Here is a 24,965-nt window from a genome sequence, read left to right on the forward strand (position 1 = left end):
GCTGCTAAATCGGGAACATTTCTGCTCCCTCCTGTTGCCTTGTGTAAAAGTCGAGCTACCTTTTTTCGCGGCCGCTGCGCCTGGCGCGGCGCGGGACGATGCTGCCCCAGGGAGCCGTGGCCAGGGCCTTGACCCCGCGGGGGTTCCGCCCACGCGACCGGCCCACGGCTGGGGGGAGGAGGGCTGGGCGGCCCTGGAGGCAGCCGGCCCGGCACCCACTGGGGTCCTCGCGGTGCGACCGGGTCGGCCCGGAGCCAGGTGAGGCGGCGCGAGGAGACGCGGCGCGCGGGGAAGCGCCAGGCGTTGGCTTTCGCCGGCTCCTGGCCGTTGGCTGAGCGGGACCTCTGGGCGGGTCGGTGGGCACCAGGCTCGCTCAGAGGCCAGGCCTGTCCGCGGACAGCAGGAGAGATCGGGCAGGCGGTGAGAAGTTAAGAACTCCCACGCAAAGATGGCTGACAAAGGCAAAAAGGGCAAAGCGGCGGCCGCGACGGCCGCGGCGGCCCCGCCCCCCGCAGCTGCGCCCCCGCCCCCTCCGCCGTCGTCGGTCCCCAAACCCCAAGACAAGAAAGACCAGGAGCCCAAGAAAAAGGAAAAGTCAGTGCAGCCCAAGGATGAAGTGGGCACGAGGAAGGGGTGTCGCCGCTACAAGTGGGAACTCAAGGACAGCAATAAAGAGTTTTGGGTTATGGGGCACGCTGAGGTCAAGATCCTGAGCTTGGTAAGTTGGTCGGGTACCCCTGGGCGGGGGGATGGGGGTCCAGCGATGGGAAGAGGGAGAAGGAGCAGGCTCCAAAGGGGCTCCGGAAGGGTTGTAGAGCCAGTGAGAGCCCTCTGCCGTAGCTCAGGTGCATGTCTCCCAGCAGGGCTGCCTAATAGCTGCACTGGTAATGTTCACGGGGACCACCGTGCACCCTCTCCTGACACTCATCATCACCATGGAGTTGTCCGTCTTCTGCTTCTTCTTCATTATCTACACCTTCGCCATCAACAGATACATGCCCTTCATCCTGTGGCCTATTTCTGTAAGTGAGAGGAGGTGAGGAGTGCCTGCGGCTGGGGTGCATTCATGCGTGTGTCTTGGTACCTGGAAGTGACTGAACAGACAGACATGCGCCACCTTCCACATTAGTGCCCAGGGCATGGGCTCAGCACCTCAGGTGGGCCAGGGGAGGGGCAGCTGAAGTTAGGTAGAAAAGGCAGCTTGGGGGTTGGGGGCGGGGTGGGCTTCTTACCTATCTGGTGGTCAAAGGAAGAGGTCTTTGCTTTCTGGAAGCTTTGCTCTCCATGGGAGCAGGGGCTGTATGGCAACCAGCTGTTCCTCCCACTTCTGTGCCAGCTCACACTTGAGTGTGGAGAGATCACCCCAGAACATACCCCATCCTCAGGATTCAAAGAAGAAAACCAATCTTCCAATAAATCAGTAAAATAAAATGAGAATTTTAAAGAAATCCCTTCTAAAGCAGTCTTGGATCTCCAGTGACTTTCCCTGTAAAGGATGTTAAGCATAGGGGCGCTGGGTGGCTCAGTCGGTGGAGCATCTAACTCTTGATTTCAGCTCAGGTCATGATCTCGGGGTTGTGAGATCAAGCCCCTGTAGCGCTCTGCACTGGCATGGAGCCTGCTTAAGATTCTCTCTCTCCTCCCTCTGCCCCTCCTCCATGCGCATGTTCTCTGTCTCTCTCTCTCTCTCAAAAAAAAAAAAAAAAAAGGATGTTCAGCCCAAAGCAGTCATCCACTGGAACGGGAGTGGGGCAAGCTACCCAAACACTTGTGCCCTCTGTTTCCTTCATCTGTAACATGAGGACAGTAATAACCTCTCATGCGATTGTGCCTGAGAAATAAATGCAAAGTGCTTGATGCTGTGCCTGAGGACTCAGGGCCTTGAATCCCTGGCCATCACCTGTGTGATCACAGAGTGCACCCACCTAACTTCCATCTCACTGCACATTCACAGTGTACCTCCAGGGCACTAAACTCAGGGTTTCACTCACCTTGCATATGAAATGGTCTCAGGAGGGCCAAATCACGTACCCCCAGGTAACTCAGCTAGTAAGTGGCAGAAAGAGGATTCAAACCCAGCTTTGTCCGTAGATTCTGAGTCCCTAACTGCACTCAGTTCTGCTTCCTTATCAAAAGTGACTGGGGCCCAGGGATTCATAGGTCTCCACAGTGTAAGTGAGGACTCCCAATATAGGGAGAAAGGAGAAGAGGACCAAATAAGACTCTTGGGAGAGGGATAAGCAGAGGACAAAGTAAAGGGAAAGCCAAGGAACTTGAGAAGATACTTTTAGTTCCAGCAAAATGAAGAATCAATAAACCCTGAAAATCCTCTTACTGCACCTATCTAAAACTACTAGGGAAAATGTAAACACAACTGCGGTAGCTGAATGGCTGAGCCGGCAGGGAAAAAAAAAAAAAAAGGAGACACACAAGTGCCAGAAATGAAAAACAGGAGTGGAGCTCAGTCCGCTATTGGATTGTGGGTAGGACTGGCCCATGAAGTATTGCCCCCAGGAAGCAAGAGTGTGGATGTGCATACACTCTTCAGTTAGCGGAGGTGAGGTCTTGGTCCCGAGCAAGATGGGGATTCAGAACTGAGACCCCTGCATAAGCCAGCACCCTGCAAAGACAGGGAGAAGACAGGCAGAGAAGACAAAGGAACAAGAAGCCATGTTCACCTCTGTCTGAGCTTTGAGTGGGAAAAGAAAGAAAAGAAAAGAAAGACCACCTTGAGAAATAGAAACCTTGGGCCTGAATTTTGTATGGACTTGGTTTGAATTGTTAACAACTTTCATCCTGGAAACCTTCATGCAGCCTAGAAAAATTGTGCCTGGGAATTAGCATAATATCGGATCCTAACTTAATCATGTTCTGACGATGCCCCTGGGACTCCTGACAGAAACAAATGCAAAGTCCCAGTCAAAGCATAAAGAGGTTCTCACAGGACAGGTGGGGGCAGAGGGCTTGCCAAGAACGAACTCACAGTCCAAAACTACAAGACACCTGATTTTAAAATCCCCATGTCCAAGAATCGAGAATCAGCAAACAAACAAATGGGAGGATTAAAACCCTGAGAATATGAGATTAATAGAAGAGCTGTCTGAAAATAATAAGAAATACACTTAAAATAATTAAAGATATAAACAGAGCCCTAAGAACAGAATAAGACATTCTGAGGACAGAATAAAAAGATCCAGGAAATGAATACAATACCCTTCAAAATTGAAATTATCCTTCAAAAATTACTATTCAATGGGCACCTGGGTGGCTCAGTTGGTTAAGCGTCTGCCTTCAGTTCAGGTCATGATCATGGGGTCCTGGGATTGAGCCCCACATCAGGCACCCTGCTCAGTGGGGAGTCTGCTTCTCCCTCTCCTTCTGACCCTCCCCCTTGCTTGTGCTCTCACTCGCTCGCTCTCTCTCCCTCTCAAATGAATAAATAAAAAATCTTTTTAAAAATCTTTTTAAAAAAATTACCATTGAAGGGGCACCTAGGTGGCTCAGTAAGTTGAACACCTGACTCTTGATTTCAGCTCAGGTCATGATCTCAGGATCATGAGACTGAGCCCCGCATTGGGCTCCATGCTCAGTGCGGAGTGTGCTTCTTTCTGTCTCTCTCTCCCTCTGTCCCTCTGCCCCTCCCCCTGCTCACACATGCGCTCTCTCTCAAATAAATAAATGAATCTTTTAAAAAAATTATCATTCAAGAGCTCGCTTCTGCAGCACATATACTAAAATTGGAACAATACAGAGAAGATTAGCATGGCCCCTGCACAAGGATGACACATAAATTCACGAAGCATTCCATATTTTTTTTTAAAATTATCATTCAAAAATGAAGGAGAAATTAAGACATTCCTAGATAAAACAAAAGTTGAGGGAGTTTGTGGCTAGTAGACCTGCCCTACAAGAAATGCTAAAGAGAGTCCTTCAGGCTCAAATGAGAGGACACTAGACAGTAACTTGAAGCCATAAAAGAATAAAGAACACCAATAACAGTAACTACATAGGTAAATATAAAAGCCAGTATTATTGTATGTTTGGTTTGTAACTTCTTTTTTCTGATATGATTTAAAAGACAAATGCATAAAACAATAATTATAAATCCATGTTAATGGGACTGTATGTAAAGATATAATTTGTGATGATAACAGTAAGAGCTTTTGTCTACTACTGAGGCAAAGCTGGTATCAATTCAAGCTAGACTATTATAAATTTAAGATATTAATTGTAACCCCAAGGTAACCACTAGGAAATTAACTAAATAATGTATAGAAAAAGAAATGAGAAGGGAATGAAATTGGTACATTACAAAAAAAATTAAACACAGAAGAAGGTAATAATGGAGGAATTGAGGAACAAAAAGATATGATATATAAAAAACAAACATCAAAATGACAGAAATAAGTCCTTATCAGTAATTACTTTAAGTGCACATGGATTAAACTCTCTGAGAGATTTTCAGAATGGATTTTTTAAATGATCCATTTTAAACTGATACAATATGAACATAAGAGGGCGCCTGGGTGGCTCAGTTGGTTAAGCGACTGCCTTCGGCTCAGGTCATGATCCTGGAGTCCTGGGATCGAGTCCCGCATCTGGCTCCCTGCTCGGCAGGGAGCCTGCTTCTCCCTCTGACCCTCCCCCCTCTCATGTGCTGTCTCTCTCATTCTCTCTGTCTCAAATAAATAAATAAAATCTTAAAAAAAAAATATGAACATAAGAGACTCACTTTAGTCCAAAGATACAAATAAGTTGAAAGTAAAAATGGGAAAAGATACTACATGTAAATAGTGACCAAAAAAGAGCTGAGGTGGTCAAACTAATATTAGATTTAATGAAAGACATGAATCCTCAAAGGTGTACCAAGAAAAATAAGTGAACACAAAACCACACCTAGGCATGTCATAGAGGCCCCAGAAACAAAGGAAAACTTAAAATTAAACCAAAAGACAACTTACCTTAAAAAAAAACAAAACAAAACCAAAGACAACAAAAACCCTCAAACTACTAGACTTAACTTCATATATTTCAACAGCAGTAACAGTGGCCAGAAAACACTGGAATAATTTCTTTAAAGGGATGAGGTGGCAAGAGTAAAATAAAGATATTTTTAAACAACGAATGTAACGATTTCTTGTTCCTGACCCTCACTGAAAGAACTACTAAAAGATGTACCTCAGGAAGAAGGAAATTAAACCAAAAAGAAATGTGTGCCATGTAAAAAAGGAACAGTAAGCAAAGAGCCTAGTGAGTGTGTGGATTGACCTAAATAAACATTAAGACAGCATTGGGGTTTTAAAAAATATATTAATAGTTTTGGGAGGTGGGGAGAGAACACTAAAACAAGGTAGAACTGAAGCAGCAGCAACATAGTAACAGGTTAAGACCACGGTAGTGGTGTATGATAAGAATTAAAAGTCATTGATTTGGAAGGACATTTGGTAATAATGTTAACACTAACATATTAAAACAGAATTCTGTATTCTGCTAAAGAATAGAATTCCCGGGTATATAACATCAAACCTATTGAGGGGAAAGAGTGGAAAGAGAATAGAGTTAATTCATAGAAGGGAAAAGGGGGGAGGGGGAATGTGGCATATGTTAAATAGAAAAAATAAAATAAAATGGCAGAAATAAATCCAAATATATCAGAAATGGTGACAAATATAAATGGACTATATTCTTCACTTAAAAGACAGAGGACTCTAAGAATAGATATTTTTTAATCCAGCTATAAGAGATGGAAAAAATAATAAAAGGAAAATACTAACTAAAAGCCAATTTTATGTTTTTTTTAAGTTTATAAAGATCACCACGTATAGTAATTCTGAACTTGTATGTACCCAACAAGATAGCCCCCAAATATAAAAAAACAAAAATGAACTTATTTATAAGGAAGAACAACAACATGCTGCAAACAGCAACCATAGTGGTAGATTAACATGCCTCCTTCAGCAATTGATAGCCAATCCAATGACATACCTAGAACATATGGAACCCTATACCCAACAGAACGGGCTATATATTCTTTTCAAGTACACTTGGAACAATCATAAAAATTAACCTCAGGGTACCTGGGTGGCTCAGTTGGTTAAATGTCCAACTCTTGATTTTCACTCAGGATGTGATCTCAGGCTCCTGAGGTCAAGCCCCAGGTTGGGCTCTGCACTCAGCGGGGAATCTGCTTGAGACGCTCTCCCTCCCCCTCTCCCTCTGCCCCTTCCCCTGCTCATGCTCTCTCTCTCAAATAAGTAAATAAATCTTTAAAAAAAATTATCCTCAGGGCACCTGGGTGGGTCAGTCGATTGGCTGTCTGCCTTCGGCTCAGGTCATAATCCCATGGTCCTGGGATGGAACCCTGCATTGGGCTCTCTACTCAGCGGGAAGTCTGCTTCTCCCTCTTCCTTTGTGCACTCTCTCTCTCTCTCTCTCAAATAAATAAAATCTTAAAAAATTATCCTCAATAACATCACAAAGTAAATGTAGATAAATAACAAATAAGTAATTATCATACAGAACATATTCTCTAATTTCAACGTAATATAATTAGAAATCAATCAGTAAAATTTAACTCAATCCCCAAGTGTTTGGGGGGAAATCTAGTGTGTTCCCCCAACATATGAGGATTTAGTATCTATGTAGTATTCACAGATACTATCTGTAGAATGTCCCTAAACTATTCAAATTCAAATCTATATAATTAGAAAAGACTGAAAATTAATAGTCGTAAGAAGGTACCAGAACAAAATAAAACAATGGAATTAAGAAGAAGGCAATGCCAAAGATAAGAGCTAAAACTAATGAAATAGGAAACAAAGATCCATAGTGAGGACTAATAAAACAAAATATCTAGTTCTTTGAAAAAGACTAATAAAGTAGGTGGATCCCAAGGGGGGGGGAAAAAAAGAGAATGAACAAAGAAAAATATTAGTATAAAGATCAAAAAGAGGGCACCTGGGTGGCTCAGTTGGTTAAGCATCTGCCTTCGGCTCAGGTCATGATCCCTGGGATTGGGTCCCGCATCGGGATCCCTGCTCCACAGGGAGTCTGCTTCTCCTTCTCCCTCTGCCCCTCCCCCACTGCTTGTGCTCAAGCTCTCTCTCCCTCACTCTCAAATAAATAAAATCTTAAAAAAAAAAAAAGATCAAGAAGAGATTTTTAAAGATTACAGGGAAAAGGTGAATTTTTATGCCCATAAATTGGAAAAGTTTAAATAATAATTTCCTGTAAAAAATATAACATAAAATTGACTCAAAAAGAAATAGCAAAACAAGTTATAAAAAATTCATCCATGTTTCCATGTGGCACTGGTTTCACTTTTTACATTTAAATCTTTTGGTTAATTTGGAGTCATTCTGGAAGCCTGGGTGGCTCAGTTGCTTAAGCAACTGCCTTCGGCTCAGGTCATGATCCTGGAGTCCTGGGATTGAGTCCCACATCAGGCTCCCTGCTCAGCAGGGAGTCTGTCTCTCTCTCTGACCCTCCCCCCTCTCATGCTCTCTCTCTCATTCTCTCTCTCTCTCAAATAAATAAATAAAATCTTTTAAAAAAATTAATTTGGAGTCATTTTGGTATATGGTATGAACCATGACTTCAGCTTTATATCCTTTTTTTTCTTTAAGAGAGAGAGGGCATACACGTGAGTGGGTGGGTGTGTGGGGAAGGGGGGCAAAGGGGGGCAAAGGGAGAGGGTGAGAGAGAATCTTAAGCAGAGTGCAGAGCCCGATGTGGGGCTCAATCTCACAACCCCAAGATCATGAGCTGACCTGAAATCAAGAGTCAGTTAACCAACTCAGCCACCAAGGTGCCCCTCTAGCTTTATATCCTGATGACTATCCAGTTGTTCTACCTTATCACTCAATTTATTCATTTATTAAATAGTGTATCTTTTCCCCACTGATTTTATATTTTTTAAGATTTTATTTATTTGGGAGAGAGAGTGCATGCGAGAGAGAGAATGAGAGAGCATGAGTGGGGGGAGGCTCAAGGGGGAGGGAGTAGAAGTAGCCTCCCCATTGAGCAAGGAGCCTGACATGGGGGTCAATCCCAGAACCCTGGGATCATGACCTGAGCCAGAGGCAGCTGCTTAACTGACTGAGCCAACCAGGTGACCCCACCACTGATTTTTTTTTTTACAGATTTTATTTATTTATCTGACAGAAAGACAGCAAGAGAGGGAACACAAGCAGGGGGAGTGGGAGAGGGAGAAGCAGGCTTCCCGCTGAGCAGGGAGCCCAACGCAGAGCTCAATCCCAGGACCCTGGGATCATGACCGGAGCCAAAGGCAGACGCTTAACAACTGAGCCACCCAGGCACCCCTCTCCCCACTGTTTTTAATTGGCATTTTTGTTAAATGTTAAAATCCCAGACGCAGGCTTTATTTCTAGACTATACATTCAGTTTCATTGGTCTGTCCCTTTTTTCTTCTCTCTTTTTAAAGGCCTGATAATATGCTGTATTATCTAGTAGGCTTTTGATCTTAAAACCAGACATTATAAGGAAAGTAAAGTATATATAGTATAGTATATATAGCTTATCTGAATGTGGCTATAAGAATCCTCAATAAAATATAAGCAAACTGAATCAAGGGATACATAAGGAAGCAATACATCATGATCAAGCAGGGTATGTGTCAGGAATGCAAAGATGGTTTAATCTGCAAAATTCTATTAATTTACAATCTTGAATCTAAAGGAGAAAACCATGTCATCTCACGAGCTTCAGAAAAACTAGTAATATTCAGTACTAATTTTTAGGAAACTCTTAGCAAACTACTTTAAAAGAGAACATCCTTATCTTAGTAAGTACCTACCCAAACCAACAATAACCATTGCGTTTCATGGTAAAACTTTGGAAGCATTTCCTTAGCAATGCCGACTATCCATCCTTCTGTACAGCACTGTGCTAGAGATCTTAAATTAGTCACAACGTAACAAGAAAAAAAGTGAATGAATTGGGAAGGGGAAAAAAAACTAGAATCATTCACAGATAATATGATTCTCCACATAGAAAATCTAAAAGAATCTACAGTGAAATTACCAGAACTGCTTGAGTGCCACAGGGCAACCAGAGACCCACACGATATCATTCCAGAATACCAGCAACGAACAATGAGAAAATGTGACTTCTCAAAGAAACCATTTAAAACAGCAACAGAAACCAGAAGAAACTTAGAATAAACCTGTTCAAAGATGTGTAAGACTTTACACAGAGATCATAATTTATTAATAGACATAAAAGAAAACTCTACATAAATGGAAAAATACACCACATTCACAGATCTGAAGAACTGTTATCATAAAGATGATATCCGTTTATTCCACAGTAATCCGTAAATTAAGTAGAAATTTCAACCTGACAGAGGTTGTTCCTGGAACTTTACAAGGTGATTCTAAAATTCTGACAGGGATGGACTCATCTAACAAGATATTGGAATTACTATAAAGCTTTGGTATTAGCTCAGGGATTACAAAAAGACTAATGGAATTGTTATGGTCTGAGTGTGTACCCCCAAAATTCATAGGCTGAAATCTAACCTCCAGAGTGACTAAGCTTGCAGATGGGGCCTCTAGAGTAATACTTAAGATGAAATGAAATCATAAGAGTGGGACCCTGATCCAATAGGATTAGTATCCCTATAAGAAAAGACAACAGAGAGCTCTCTCCTCCCTCCCTCTCCCCCTGCCTCCTCCCCATGCCACTGTGCACACCATGGAAAGGCCATGTGGGGACATAGCAAGAAGGCAGCCATCTGCAAACCAGGAAGAGAGCCCTCACCAGAAACTGAATATGCTGGCACCTTGATCATGGACCTCCAGCCTCCAGAACAATGAGAAAATAAATGTCTGTTGTCTAAGCCACCCAGTCTGTGGTATTTTGCTAAGGTCGCCTGAGAAAACGAATACAGGAATAAAAAGAGAACTCAGAAACAAACCTACATACATATGGCAACTTGGTATATAACAGAGGTGGTGTTATAAACCAACTGAACTGAATATTTAATAAATGTTCTTGGGAATGTGTGTGTGAGCAAGAGAGAGAGGGAGAAACTATGTATCACGTTAAAATTAAAACTTTACAACAGAAGCCATCATAAAGAAAATTTTTAAAACCAATAGAAAAATGAGATCAGGGATATGATGATACCTTTTATTTCTTCTTGTCTGACTGCTCTACCCAGGATTTCCCACTCTGTTGAAGAGGATTGGTAAGAGGGGGCACCCTTGTTTTGTTCCTGATCTTAGAGGAAAAGTTTTCAACCTTTCGCCATTGAATATGATGTTAGCTGTGGGCTTGTCATGTATGGTCTTTATTATGTTGACATATGTTCCTTCTATGCCTAATTTGTTAAAGAGTTTTTATCATGGATGGATATTGAATTTTGTCAAATGCTTTTTTCTTTGTCTATTAAGGTGATCATATGATTCTTTTCTCTCATTGTACTAATGTGACCTACCACATTGATTGATTTGCATATGTTTAAAACATCCCTGCATCCCAAGGATAAATGCTACTAGATCATGGTGAATGATCCTTTTAATGTGCTGCTAAATTTGGTTTGCTGGCATTTTACTGAGATTTTTCGTATTACTATCCATCAGGGATTGGCCTGAAATTTTCTTTTCCGGTAGTGTCCTTTTCTGGTTTTGGTATTAGGAAAACGATGGCTTTATAAAATGAGTTTGGGAGTGGTTCCCTCCTCTTCGATTTTTTGGAAGAGCTTGAGGATTGGTGTTAATTCTCCTTTAGATGTTTGGTAAAATTCACCAGTAAAGCCATCTGGTTCTGGGCTTTTCTTCATTAGGAGATTTTCTTTCTTTCTTTCTTTTTTTTTTTTTTAAGATTCTACCCATTTATTTGACAGAGAGAGAGACAGCGAGAGAGGGAACACAAGCAGGGGGAGTGGGAGAGGGAGAAGCAGGCTTCCCGCCGAGCAGGGAGCCCGATGCAGGGCTCGATCCCAGGACCCTGGGATCACAACCCGAGCCGAAGGCAGCCGCCAACGACTGAGCCACCCAGGCGCCCCAGGAGATTTTCTTTTTAAGATTTTATTTATTTGTGAGAGAGAGAACACTAGCAGGGGGAGCGGCAGGCAGAGGGAGAGGGAGAAGCAGGCTCCCCTCTGAGCAAGGAGCCCGATGCAGGACTCTATCCCAGGACCCCAGGATCATGACCTGGGCTGAAGGCAGACGCTTAACCGACTAAGTCACCCAGGTGCCCCTGGGAGATTTTCGATTACTGATTCATACCAGGAGGAAATATGCACAGAAGACACAGACAAGCGTGTTCACCACAGCAGAGTTTGTAATAATAATTTCCTAAAAGGTAGAAACAACCTAATGTCTCTGGTTTGGTTTATTCATAGCATACATCAGTTAAAATTTATGAATTCAATGTGTATTTCTCAAAATTGATAAATCTCACAAACTTTGTTAAGTTTAAAAAACCAATACTGGGGGTGGGGGGGGGGTGCCCGGTGGCTCAGTTGGTTAAGCATCTGGTCATGATCACAGCGTCCTGGGATAAGACTGACATCCGGCTCCCTGCTCAGCAGGGAGTCTGCTTCTCCCTCCCCCTGCTCTTGTGCTTTCTCGTTCTGTCTCTCTCTCCCTCTCAAATAAATAAATAAAATCTTTAAAAACAAAAACAAAAACAATGCTGGGACACCTGGGTAGCTCAGTCAGTTAAGGAATTGACTCGATTTCAGCTCAGGTCATGATCTCAGGGTTGCAAGATCAAGCCCCATGTCAGGCTCCGCGCTCAGCACAGAGTCTGCTTGAGATTCTCTCCCTCTTCTCCCTTCCTGCCCCCCTCCCCGTGCATGCACATGCGCTCTCTAAATAAATAAAAAATAAAATCTTTTTCTTAAAAAGCCAATGCTAGAAGATATCTTTTATTTAAATTTAAATTTGTGAAACACATAAAATAGTATATACTGTTTGTGAATATATAATATGGAGGAAAATATGAATACACTCTTGGGAAAAGTACCCATTAGTTCCAATGTGTGTGGCTGCCTCTGAGCGACAGGCATGAAAGGGCTAGAGCGGTGACCCTGTGGCTCCACAAAGTTTTACTTCTGGCTTTTTTTTTTTTTAGTGCTCTAAGCAAATATTGCAAGATGTTAACATCTGTTCAATCTCAGTGGTTCATGGCTGCTGGAGGTGGGAGTGGGGATAGTATGTTTGAAATGTATTAAAATTCAAAACCCTGAAAAAGAAAAGAAAAGGCCCACAACAAGTAGCCAGGGAAGGACAATTAACAGAAAAACAGCATCGTGGAAACCAAGGGGAAGGGTGGGCCTCGTCCAGGGCTGCCGAGTCGGCTGTTGCCCACATGATGAAGAGGGTCCACAGACTCTGGGCTACCATCACCGCACGAGTGATGGCGGAGGAAGCCGGCTTGCAAGGGCCATGCTTTGGCCAACTCTAAGCTTGGCTACGCCGGGAAGTGGCCGTGCATGGTACCTGCAGGGAAAGCAGCCCTCTGCCCAAGCTGGAAACCTCTGGACATTTTCAGGAAGGTAAAGGAAGTAAGTATAGGGCAAGGTTAAGATTGGGGCCAGAAGGGATAGAAAGGAAGGCTGATGATGGAGGAGGTGGTGTGGCCTTGCAAAGAAGAGAGTGTCTAGGAAGTAAGGCAGGAGGGGGGTGGGGGCAGGGGTGGAGGAGGCAGCTGCCAGGCTCCCAAGCAGAGAGGCCAGAATCCAACAGACCCTCCTGCCAGCGATACAGCCCACTCTGGATCCAGAGAGGGGAGCTGGCCCTGAGAGCAGAAAGATGATGGAGGGTTGTACTTACCATTAAGTTGAACAGATGTGCATTTACTTAAATGAGTATTGGAGGGGAAAAAAAAAAAGAAAGAAATAACTAGCCACTAAATGTGTGATTTCAGAGGAGATGGCAGCAGAGGGGGCCCATGAAGGCAGTTAAGCAGCCTGAGCTTTGGGTCTCAACACAAAGAGCCCAGCCCTGGGGACCAGAGCATGTCCACCCAGCTGATGTATATTTATCTTCACATATATATTTTTAAAATTAGGCAGAAGTTTGGGGCGCCTGGGTGGCTCAGTCATTAAGCATCTGCCTTCGGCTCAGGTCATGATCCCAGGGTCCTGGGATCGAGCCCCGCATGGGGCTCCCTACTCGGTGGGAAGCCTGCTTCTCCCTCTCCCACTCCCCCTGCTTGTGTTCCCTCTCTCGTTGTGTCTCTCTCTGTCAAATAAATAAATAAAATCTTAAAAAACAAAACAAAACCAATTAGGCAGAAGTTTGGAAACCATCCCCTCTGGAGGAAGCAATGCCAGGCTGGGTGTTGATGGGGGTTTGGTTCTGGCTGAGACTGACTCTCCCATCTCCCACGCTTTCAGGACCTTCTCAATGACCTGTTTGCCTTCATCTTCCTCGTGGGGGCTGTAGTCATAGCTGTGAGAAGCCGACAGACCATGCCCATGCACTACTTCATTGCTGTGGTGAGTCTTTCATGTTGGGAACTCCAGAAATCACCTCTTCTGGAGAATGGGTGTATTCCCCTGACTTAAGGAAAGGACTTCTTTTCTTTTCACAAAATCTTGGGACCCGTGCAAAGTTTAAAAGTAAAGCTGGTCAATGTTTCCAAAGAAGAAGCCACTTAAATAAAGATGCTGTCCAGGGAGCCAGCTGAGCTAAGGGCCTCCTCCTCCTAGCTGCCTTGATCCCCAAGCCAATGGGCCACACCCAGGCTGGGTTTTAAGAGAGGGATGCTGAGGTTGGGGGAGGGGCAAAATCGGAGTGTCTCCGGGGGAACCAAGGGATGTGTTAACCAGCACCTGCTGACTAATTAGAAACAAGGAGAGACTATGCCTGCTTTGGAATGAAAGCAAAAGTTCCTTCTTCTGTTTTCTAGATCCTTATTGGCGTGGCTGGACTTTTCGCCTTAATCGATATGTGTCTTCAAAGAAAACATTTCAAAGGCAAGAGAGTCAGAAGGAATGCGCTGATTCCCCCTGCAGGAAAGGAGCAAAAGTTTGACAAGCCAAAGGAAGGAGAAAAGCCACCGGAAAATGTACCAGAAAAGGCACCAGAAAAGGCAGGAGAAAAGCCCAAGGATAAAGGAAAGGGAGGCAAGAAATGACAGGAAGGAGCGACAGCGTGTTTTACTACAAAACATATGTCCACTGTCTGTCTTTTCTTCTCTCTAGAATGGTTTTTTCCTTTCCATCCCAATAACCACCTTTGCTTGGAAAAGAAATTCCTCTTTAAATGGATTTTAAAGCTTAAAGTTGACGTAAACATTATTTTGTTCATTCAACAAAAGGTACTGAGTGTTTTGGTGCAGAGGGCAAGATCAGAGCTGGGCCTCTTGGGGCACCTGCCTGCCACAGGGCACACGAGGTTTGGGGGACCAGCAGTGTGGGCGACACTAGCTGTCAACAGTGATCAGCCAAAAGGGCCAGAGGAGAACAAGAGACTGCCAAACAAAATGAACATTTTGTTCATATTGATATTTTTCTTTTCTTTTTTTTTTTTTTAAGCATCCAGGTAGTCCCTATGAGAAAAATCGGTTGTTGGCCTTCCTTACTCTTACTTTGCAGTTTAGCCTTGGTCCTCGTGTGAGGTGCACTCAGGAGGAGGGCAAAGAGGTGGTGTCATCCCCCTAGGGTTCAGGGCCTCCAAGAGCCAGTCAGGCTGGCGCATGGGCCAGGCAGGATGGGCACAGGAAGAACCGAGGGGACTCCAGCCAGCCCTCTGGGACCTACAGTGTCTCCCTCAGTGAGGACCTGAGCATAAGCCCTGAGCCAGGCTCAGCTGGGCCCTAGAGCCACGGTTCCCGCCCAAGTAGCAGGGTCCACCTCTGCCGGGAGAGCACATACTCGGCTGCTACAGAGCAGCAAGTGAGGCTGGCAAGAGGCTGCAGCCTGGTGGTCGGCGGTTGGGCGGGCGGGGAGCCCATGCAGGCTGGGCAGGATGACGCATAACCCTACTGAAAGTGGGAGCAACCAGAGGGAGGTACCTTGAACTCAAAAGTGCAGCCTATCCTGCCATGTGACCCGAAATTCCTCTCCTAGGTATTGAGCCAAGAGGAATGGTGTATTAGAATGTTCATAATAGCCAAAAGGTAAAAAAGAGCCTAAATGTTCAAAAGGAGATAAATTAAACTGTGCTACGTTCACAAAATGGAATACTACTCAGCAATGAAAAAGAATAATGATACAACATGATGATGAATAATGATAAAAATAAAAGATTCACAACGACGACTCTCACATCATATTGAGTGAAAGAAGGCACACACAAGAGAAGGACATACCCTATGATTCTATTTCTAAGAAGCTCAAGAACAGAGAAAAATACAGTGAAAGAAATGGACACACTATTTGCTTCAAGAGGAGTTTGAGGACTGACTACAAAGGGGCGTGAGGATATGAGAAAGTTCTTTATTTTCACTGGGGGAAGTAGTCACAGGTATATACTTCTGTCCAAGCATTCAATTGTATACTCAACACCTGTGTATTTCATCATATGTAAATTTGATCTAAAAATGTAAGCACAACAGAACTGTGTTCAGAATCTCATGGAACAGGGTAGACCTTGCTGAACTCCTCTGTGTGGCCATTCCTCTCAATCCCTGGAGGCGGCTCTCGGAGCAGGCAGTTCCCCACATCCAGACAGAGAAGGCATGCAGTGGGCCTGGGCTGGGGCTGGAACATAACGATGCAGCCACCTGTCATGCTGAGCCAGGAACCCTGGGACAGGGCTGTGGTCATCAGAGACTTCAGGAAGATGCCCCTTTGGAGCAAAACTACATCAGGTGAGTATCTGCTAGGAGTAGGGAATGTATCACCTATGGATCTGGTCAAAATGCAGATTCTGAAAAATCCTAACTAGTACATTTAGAGTAAAGATGGATACTGTGTGCCTAAAACAAAAATCGTAAAGAAGACAATAAGCTAACAACAGTTCTTAGTGGGGAGGGGTTGGTGGGATTATGAAAAAGATTTTAAAATTTAACAGGAGGGTTGACTAATAGAATGGACAGTTAGTGTTATGGAAAATAAAGTCCACATTGCTTGGTAAAATACAGGAACTTGAAAGATAAAGAGAAAATTCCCAAAGCTTTCAGAGCAAGAGAAACAACACAAAGATGTTACTGACATGAGAACAAAACCAAACATCAAAGGCTACCTGGATATTAGAAGACAACAAGGCAGGGGCACCTGGATGACACAGGTGGTTGAGCATCCTACTCTTGGTTTCAGCTCAGGTCATGATCTCAGGATCCTGAGATTGAGCCCCACATCGCGCTCCACGCTGACTCTCCCTCTGCACCCCCCAAAAACAAAAACATCTTGTTTTTAAAAGGGTGGGGAGTGCCTGGGTGGTGCAGTTGGTTGAATGATCAACTCTTGGTTTCGGCTCGGGTCATGATCTCAGGGTCATAAGATCGAGCCCTACACTGGGCTCCACGCCAAGCGTGAAGCCTACTTAAAAAAAATAAAAAATAAAATTAAGGGGGGGGGCGCCTGGGTGGCTCATTTGGTTAAGCAGCTGCCTTCGGCTCAGGTCATGATCCCAGGCTCCTGGGATCTAGCCCTGCGTCGGGCTCCCTGCTCAGCAGAGAGCCTGCTTCTCCTCTCCCTCTGCCTGCCACTCTGCCTATTTGTGCTCTCTCTATATATCTTTGTCAAATGAATAAAAATTTTAAAAATCTTTTGGAAATTTTAAATTAAATTAAGGTTAAATGAGGTCATAAGGCTAATTGGTTTTCTTCTCTCTGTATCAGAAGCAGTGGTGAGAAGTATGAAACTGAGTAGAGAAACGAAACAAGCTTTATAGACAGAAGACCCCTCAGAACTTGAAAGTGTCAAGGAGACCATGAAAAGGAAAGATCTCAAGAGAAAGATCACATTAAGCTGTATATGAACTCCTGGGACCACCCCCAAGCAGTGGATGCATGGATTTCACCCTAGACAGCAGACTGAGTCCAAGGAACAAGAAACAGAGCCCTTGCAGATGAGGAAGAATGGGATAATTCCCTGGGATTTTGTTTTTACCATTCTCTTCAACTCCAGGCTCCAGACCACACCTGAGTAGAGAAACGAAACGAGCTTTATAGACAGAAGAAGCCTCAGAGGGCGCCTGGGTGGCTCAGTCGGTTGAGCGACTGCCTTCAGCTCAGGTCATGATCCCAGGGTCCTGGGATCGAGTCCCACATTGGGCTCCCTGCTCTGCGGGGAGCCTGCTTCTCCCTCTCCCACTCCCCCTGCTTGTGTTCCCTCTCTCGCTGTGTCTCTCTCTGTCAAATAAATAAATAAAATCTTTAAAAAAAAAAAAAAGAAGAAGAAGCCTCAGAACTTGAAAGTGTCACGGAGACCATGAAAAGGAAAGATCTCAAGAGAAAGATCCCATTAAGCTGTATATGAACTCTTGGGACCACCCCCAAGCAGTGGATGCATGGATTTCACCCTAGACAGCAGATCAAAGGCCTGGAGAAGTAAACCACAGGGAAGGCCATGACACAGGTCTCAGACTGGAAACTCAGGCACACACAGAACAGATCAGAATAGCACTGCAACAACAATGGACAGGACATCTGGACAGAATGTCAGTAAGGATATAGAAGACTTGAACAATACTATAAACCATCTACTCCTAACAGATATATGTTGAACATTACCCCAACAACAGCAGAATACACATGCTTCACAAGTGCATATGAAAGCGTCTGTAAGATAGACCAGGTGTTAGGACACAAACCAAGCCTCAATAGATTTAAAAACACTGAAATCATACAAATTATCTGCTTTGATCATAATGGAATGAAGCTAAAAATGAATAACAGAAGGAAAACTGGAAAACTGACAAATATGTGGAAAACAACCAATGGGTCAAAGAAGAAAACAGAAAAAGAAATTAGAAAATACCTACAGATGAATGAAACTAAAATACAACATACTAAAACTTATGAGATGCAGCAAAGGCAGTGCTCAGAGAGAAATTTACAGGTGTAAATGCCTACATTTAAAAGGAAGAAAGATCTCAAACCAATAACCTAACTTTACATCTTGATGAACCAGTAAAAGACCAAACTAAACCCAAAGATAGAAGAAAGGAAACAACAGAAATTAAAGCAAAGATAAATAAAACACAGAGTAGAAAAACAATAATCAACAAATCCAAAAGTTGGTTCTTTGGAAGTATCAACAAGATCAACAAACTTTTACCTAATGACAAAAAAAAAAAAAAAAAAGACTAAAGTCAGAATTGAAAGTGAGGACATTATACTGATGATAGAGAAATAAAAAGAATTACAAGATAATTCTACAATAGTTGTATGCCAAAAAATTAGATGAAAAGACATACACACAAGAAACACACGATTTACCTAAATTGACTCAAGAAGAAATAGACAATCTCAACAGATCTATAAAAGATCAAAAGAGTAACGAAAAACCTCCCAACAAATAAAAGTCCAGTACCACCAAACATTTAAAGAATTACCAACCCGTCTCAAACTCTCCCAAAAAACAAAAGATAAAGGAACACTTTCTAACTCATTTTATGGAGCCAGCATTACAAAAGATACCAAAGCTAGATAAAGATATCACAAAAAAAGAAAACTATATCCCAGTATTTGTTATGACTATAGATGTAAAAATTCTCAACAAAATATTAGCAAACCAACTCTAACAGGACATCAAACTTATGATACACTATGACCAAGTGGGATTTACCCCAGAATAGTACTGCAAAGTTTTTGAAAACTGAACTGAGGGGGCAACTGGGTGGCTCAGTCATTAAGTGTCTGCCTTCCACTTAGGTCATGATCCCAGGGTCCTGGGATCAAGTCCCACGTCGGGCTCCCTGCTCAGCGGGAAGCCTGCTTCTCCCTCTCCCACTCCCCTTGCTTGTGTTCCTTCTCTCACTGTCTCTCTCTCTCTCTCTCTGTCAAATAAATAAGATCTTAAAAAAAAAAAAGAATTTACTAAAAAGAAAAAAAAAGAAAAGTGAACTGAGGGGCGTCTGGGTGGCTCAGTTGGTTAAGTGTCTGCCTTCAGCTCAGGTCCTGGAGTCCTGACATTGAGCCCCACATCAGTCTCCCTGCTCAGCGAGGAGTCTGCTTCTCCCTCTGCCCCTCCCCCCTGCTTGTGCTCTCTCTCTCTCTCTCACTCTCTTCTCTCAAATAAATAAATAAAATCTTTAGAAAATTGTTTAAAAAAAAAGAAAACTGAACTGACATTGGATCCACAGTTCAGTGGTGGTAGGATATTGTGGCCTAAATCTAACCAGTTGATTGCCTGCTTAAAAATAAAAAACAGGGATGCCTGGGTGGCTCAGTCGTTAAGTGTCTGCCTTCGGCTCAGGTCATGATCCCAGGGTCCTGGGATCGAGTCCCACATCGGCCTCCCTGCTCGGTGGGAAGCCTGCTTCTCCATCTCCCACACCCTCTGTTGTGTTCCCTCTCTCTCTGTCTCTCTCTCTGTCAAAAAATAAATAAAATCTTTAAAAAAATTAATTAATTAAAATAAAAATAAAGGGGCACCTGGGTGGCTCAGTTGGTTAAGCGACTGCCTTCGGCTCAGGTCATGATCCTGGAGTCCCAGGATCGAGTCCCGCATCGGGCTCCCTGCTCGGCAGGGAGTCTGCTTCTCCCTCTGACCCTCCTCCCTCTCATGCTCTCTGTCTCTCATTCTCTCTCTCTCAAATAAATAAATAAAATCTTTAAAATAAATAAATAAATAAAATAAAATAAAAATAAAAAACAAAACAAAACCCAATGATCTCTATAGGAACTAAACAAATCCAGAGTTCATAGCATAATATGAAAAATGTCCAAGATACAATCAATATTTAGTTGACATATTCAGAACTAGAAAAATCTCAACATTTTATGAGAGAAAAGACAGTCAACATAGAGCAACCCAAGAATAACACAAATGGTAGATGATTAGACAAAAACTTGAAAGAGAATATTGTAACCATGCTCTAAGAATAAGTGAAATAAATGGATAAAAAGTCTTAGTGAAGAAATATAAGATATAAAAAAATCATATGGAAATTTTAGAACTGAACACAATAACCAAAATACAAATCTCACTGGATGTGCTTAATAGCAGAATAGAAATGGCAGAGGAAGGAGTTAGTGAACTTGAAGATAGATTAAGGGGCGCCTGGGTGGCTCAGTCGGTTAACCATCTGCCTTCAGCTTGGGTCATGATCCCAGGGTCCTAGGATTGAGTCCCGAGTCGGGCTCCCTGCTCAGCAGGGAGTCTGCTTCTCTCACTGCCCCTCCCCCCTCGTGATCTCCCTCTCTCTCTGTGTCATTCTCTCTCTCTCTGAAATAAGTAAATAAATAAGATAGATCCATAGAAATTATCCAATTTCAACAAAAGAAAGTAATAAGATTGAAAAAAATGAACAGAGCCTTGGGAACTTTAGAGACAATATCAAAAGGTCAAATATTTGTTGCTGTTGTTTTTTTAAAGATTTTATTTATTTATTTGACAGAGAGAGAAACAGCGAGAGAGGGAACACAAGCAGGGGGAGTGGGAGAGGGAGAAACAGGCTCCCCGCCGAGCAGGGAGCCTGATGTGGGGCTCAATCCCAGGACCCTGGGATCATGACCTGAGCCGAAGGCAGACGCTTAACGACTGAGCCACCCAGGCGCCCCTCAAAAGGCCTAATATTTGTATCACTGGATTCCCATAAGGAGTGGAGTAAGAGTATGGCACAAAAACTTTTTGAAGAAATAAAGGCTGACAACTTCCCCAAATTAGCAAAAGACATAAATTTACAGATTCAAGAAATTCAGTAAACCTCAAACAGAAGAAACAAAAAATTCATACCCAGATACAGCCTAATCAAATTTCTGAAAAGTAAAGATGAAGAAAAAAATATTGTGAGCACTTAGAGGAAAATGATGCAACAATCTGAATGACTGAGGATTTCTCATCAGAGACCATGGAGCCCAGAAAGAAACGGCACAGTTTTCAAGTGTTAAAAGAAAATAACTGTCAGGGCACCTGGGTGGCACAGTTGGTTAAGCATCTGACTCTTGGTTTTGGCTCAGGTCATGATCTCAGGGTCATGAGATCAAGACCTGCACTGGGCTCCACACTCAGCATGGACCCTGCTTCAGATTCTCTCTCCCTTTCCCTATGCCCCTCCTGCTCATGTCCCTTCTCTCTCTCTAAAATAAATAAATCTTGGGGTGCCGGGGCACCTGGGTGGCTCAGTCGTTAAGCGTCTGCCTTCGGCTCAGGTCATGATCCCAGGATCCTGGGATTGAGCCTCACATCGGGCTCCCTGCTCAGCAGGAGGCCTACTTCTCCCTCTCCCACTCCCCCTGCTTGTGTTCCCTCTCTCACTGTGTCTCTCTCTGTCAAATAAATAAATAAATAATCTTTTTTTTTTAAAGATTTTATTTATTTATTTGAGAGAGAGAGAAAGCACATGAGAGGGGGAGGGCCAGAGGGAGAAGCAGACTCCCCGCCGAGCAGGGAGCCCGATGCGGGACTCGATCCCGGGACTCCAGGATCATGACCTGAGCTGAAGGCAGTCGCTTAACCAACTGAGCCACCCAGGCGCCCAATAAATAAATAATCTTTTTTTTTTTAAGATTTTATTTATTTATTTGAGAGAGAGAGAATGAGAGAGAACACATGAGAGGGGATAGGGTCAGAGGGCAAAGCAGACTCCCTGCCAAGCAGGGAGCCCGATGTGGGACTCGATCCAGGGACTCCAGGATCATGACCTGAGCCGAAGGCAGTCGCTTAACCAACTGAGCCACCCAGGCGCCCAATAAATAAATAATCTTAAAAAAAAAATCTTGGGGTGCCTGGGTAGCTCAGTCGTTAAGCGTCTGCCTTCGGTTCAGGTCATGATCCTAGTGTCCTGGGACTGAGCCCCACATCGGGCTCCCTGGTCAGCGGGAGGCCTGCTTCTCCCTCTCCCACTCCCCCTGCTTGTGTTCCTGCTCTCACTATCTCTCTCTGTCAAATAAATAAATAAAATCTTTTTTAAAAAAAATTTTAGGGCGCCTGGGTGGCTCAGTTGGTTAAGCAACTGCCTTCAGCTCAGGTCATGATCCTGGAGTCCCGGGATCGAGTCCCGCATCGGGCTCCCTGCTCAGCAGGGAGTCTGCTTCTCCCTCTGACCCTCCCCCCTCTCATGTGCTCTCTCTCATTCTCTCTCTCTCAAATAAATAAATAAAATCTTTAAAAAAAAATTTTAAAAATCTTTAAAAGAAAAGAACTTTTAAATCCAGAATTCTATATCCAGTTAAAATACCCTTCATCAATGGAGGCCAAAAAAAAAAAAAAGACATTCTCAAAAAGAGGAAAACTGGGGACACCTGGGTGGCTTAGTCGGTTGAGTGTCTGCCTTTGGCTCAGGTCATGAACCCAGAGTCCTGGGATCAATCCCCACCCCACATCGGGCTCCCTACTTATAGGGGAGCCTGCTTCTCCTTCTCCCTCTGCCATCACCCCCCCCCCCCCGACTTGTGCTCTCTGGCTCTCTCAAGCTCTCTGTCAAATCAATAAATAAAATCTGAAGAAAAAAAAAAAGAGGAAAACTGGAGCGCCTGGGGTGGGGGGGCTCAGTTGGTTAAGCATCCGGCTCTTGATTTTAGCTCAGGTCATGATTTCAGGGTCATGAGATCAAGCCCCAAGTTTGGCTCTGCACTCAGCAGGGAGTCTGCTGGAGATTCTCTCTGTCCCTCTCCCTCTACCCACCCCCCCACCCCCCCCCCCCCCACACCCCCTCTCTCTGAAATAAATAAACAAATCTAAAAAAACAAGAGGAAAACTAAGAGAACACATTGCCAGTAGATCTGCTCTGAAAGAAGTGCCAAAGGAAGTTCTTTAGACAGTAAAGAAAGTATACCAGAAGGAAACATGGAATGTCAAGGATAAAGGATGAGCAACAGAAATAGTAAATATCTTAAAAATTAAAAACAGAATTACCATATGATCCAGCATTCCCACTTCTGGGTATATATCCAAAGGAAATAAAAACATCATGTTGAAGAGATATCTGCACCCCCATGTTCATTACAGCATTATTTACAATAGCCAAGACATGGAAACAATCTAAGTGTCCATCAATGGATGAATGGATAAAGAAAATATGGCATATATACACAATGGAATATTATTCAACCTTAAAAAAGAAGGAAAACCTACCATTTGTGGCAACATGGAGGGCATTATGCTAAGCGAAAAAGTTAGAGAGAGACAAATACTGTATGATTTCATGTATATGTGGAATCTAAAAATCAAGAAAAAAGAAAAAAGTGAAACTCATAGAAAATGAGATCAGATTTGTTGTTACCAAAGGCAAGAGGTAGAAGGAAAGGGAATTAGATGAAGGTAGTCAAAAGGTACAAATTTCCAGTTATAAGATAAATAAGTACTGGAAATATAATATACAGCATGATAACTACAGCTAACACTGCTATAAGGCATATTTGAAAGTTGATGAGAGTAAATCCTAAAAGTTCTCATCACAACTTAAAAAACACTTTTTCTCTTTTTTTGTATCTATATTTGATGATGGACGTTAACTAAACTTACTGTGTTAATCACTTCACAATACACATAAGTCAAATCCTTATGCTGTAGACCTTAAACTTATATGTCAATTATTATTGTATGTCAATTATTATCTCAATAAAACTGGAAAAAAAAGAAATAGTAAATATCTGGACAAGTAGAATATTCTTCTCAAGTTCTTCAAAATATGTTTGATGTTTGAAAGCAAAAATCTTAACATTATCTGATGGGATTTCCTGTAGAAGTAGATATAATACATGTGACAGCCACAGCATAAAGAAGGGAGGATAAAATGACCTATATGATGGTCAGATTTCTGCATTGCATTTGAAGTGGTAAAATATTAATTCTAAGTAGCCTGAAAAGTTAAGCATATATATAGTAATCCCTATAGAAAACACTAAAAAACTGTACCAAGAGAGTAAAAAACTCAATAGATAAGTTATGAAAGAGTACTAAAAAATATTTAAATAATCCAAAAGAGGGCAGGAAAGAAGAAATGAACAAAAACAGAAGAAACAAACAAAACAAATACAAAACTGTGTACCTAAATCCAAATATACAAATAATTACACTAAATATACATACATACCAATTAAAATACACAGATTGTCAGAGGGATTTTTTTTTAAAGACCTGCAGAAAACCCACTTTAAATAATGGTATAGGTAGATTAAAAATAAAAGAATGGGAAAAGATATTCCATGCAAACATCAATCAAAAGAAAACTGGGATAGTTAATACTAATATCATACAAAGATAAAGCAAAGAAAATCAGGAATAAAAGAGACACCACATAATGATAAAATGATCAATTCACCCTATGAAAATACAACAGTCCTAAAGGTTCCTAATAGCAGAGCCTCAAAATGCAGAAAGCAAAAACTGATAGAACTGAAGAGAAAAATGGGCAAATCTACACATATTATTGAAGATTTCAACTTTTCTCTCTAGGCAATTGATAGAACATGTACACAGACAATCAGCAAGGATATAAAAGAACTAAATACCACCACTAATCAACTGGATCTAACTGACATTTATAGAACACTTCACTCAACAAATACACTTTCTTTTCAAGTGCACATAGAGCATTCACCAAGATGGGCCGTATCCTGAATCATATAACAAACCTCCATAAATTTAAAAGAATTAAAATCATACAAAATGTCTTCTCTGACCATAATGGAATTAAACTGGAAATCAATAACAGAAACATGATTGAAAAGTCCTCGGGGTGCCTGGGTGGCTCAGTCGTTGAGCGTCTGCCTTCGGCTCAGGTCATGATCCCGGGGTCCTGGGATCGAGCCCCACATCGGGCTCCCTGCTCCACGGGAAGCCTGCTTCTCCCTCTCCCACTCCCCCTGCTTGTGTTCCCTCTCTCACTGTGTCTCTCTCTGTCAAATAAATAAAATCTTTAAAAAAAAAAAAG

General features: G+C 42.8%; 1 protein-coding gene and 1 non-coding gene across 2 annotated transcripts; both read left to right on the forward strand.

The window, feature by feature from the left end:
• Positions 1-448: 448 nt before the first annotated feature.
• On the forward strand, positions 449-14,112 carry CMTM2 (CKLF like MARVEL transmembrane domain containing 2). Its single transcript, XM_021705623.1, has 4 exons — positions 449-718; positions 864-1,022; positions 13,370-13,471; positions 13,885-14,112. The coding sequence occupies exons 1-4, from the start codon at positions 449-451 to the stop codon at positions 14,110-14,112; spliced, it is 759 nt and encodes a 252-aa protein (XP_021561298.1).
• LOC123323333 lies at positions 3,708-3,814 on the forward strand. Its single transcript, XR_006539336.1, has one exon. It is a non-coding gene; the product is annotated as a U6 spliceosomal RNA (small nuclear RNA).
• Positions 14,113-24,965: the final 10,853 nt, after the last annotated feature.

The sequence above is a fragment of the Neomonachus schauinslandi genome, chromosome 16, assembly GCF_002201575.2.
Source record: "Neomonachus schauinslandi chromosome 16, ASM220157v2, whole genome shotgun sequence".
Classification (NCBI taxonomy): domain Eukaryota; kingdom Metazoa; phylum Chordata; class Mammalia; order Carnivora; family Phocidae; genus Neomonachus; species Neomonachus schauinslandi.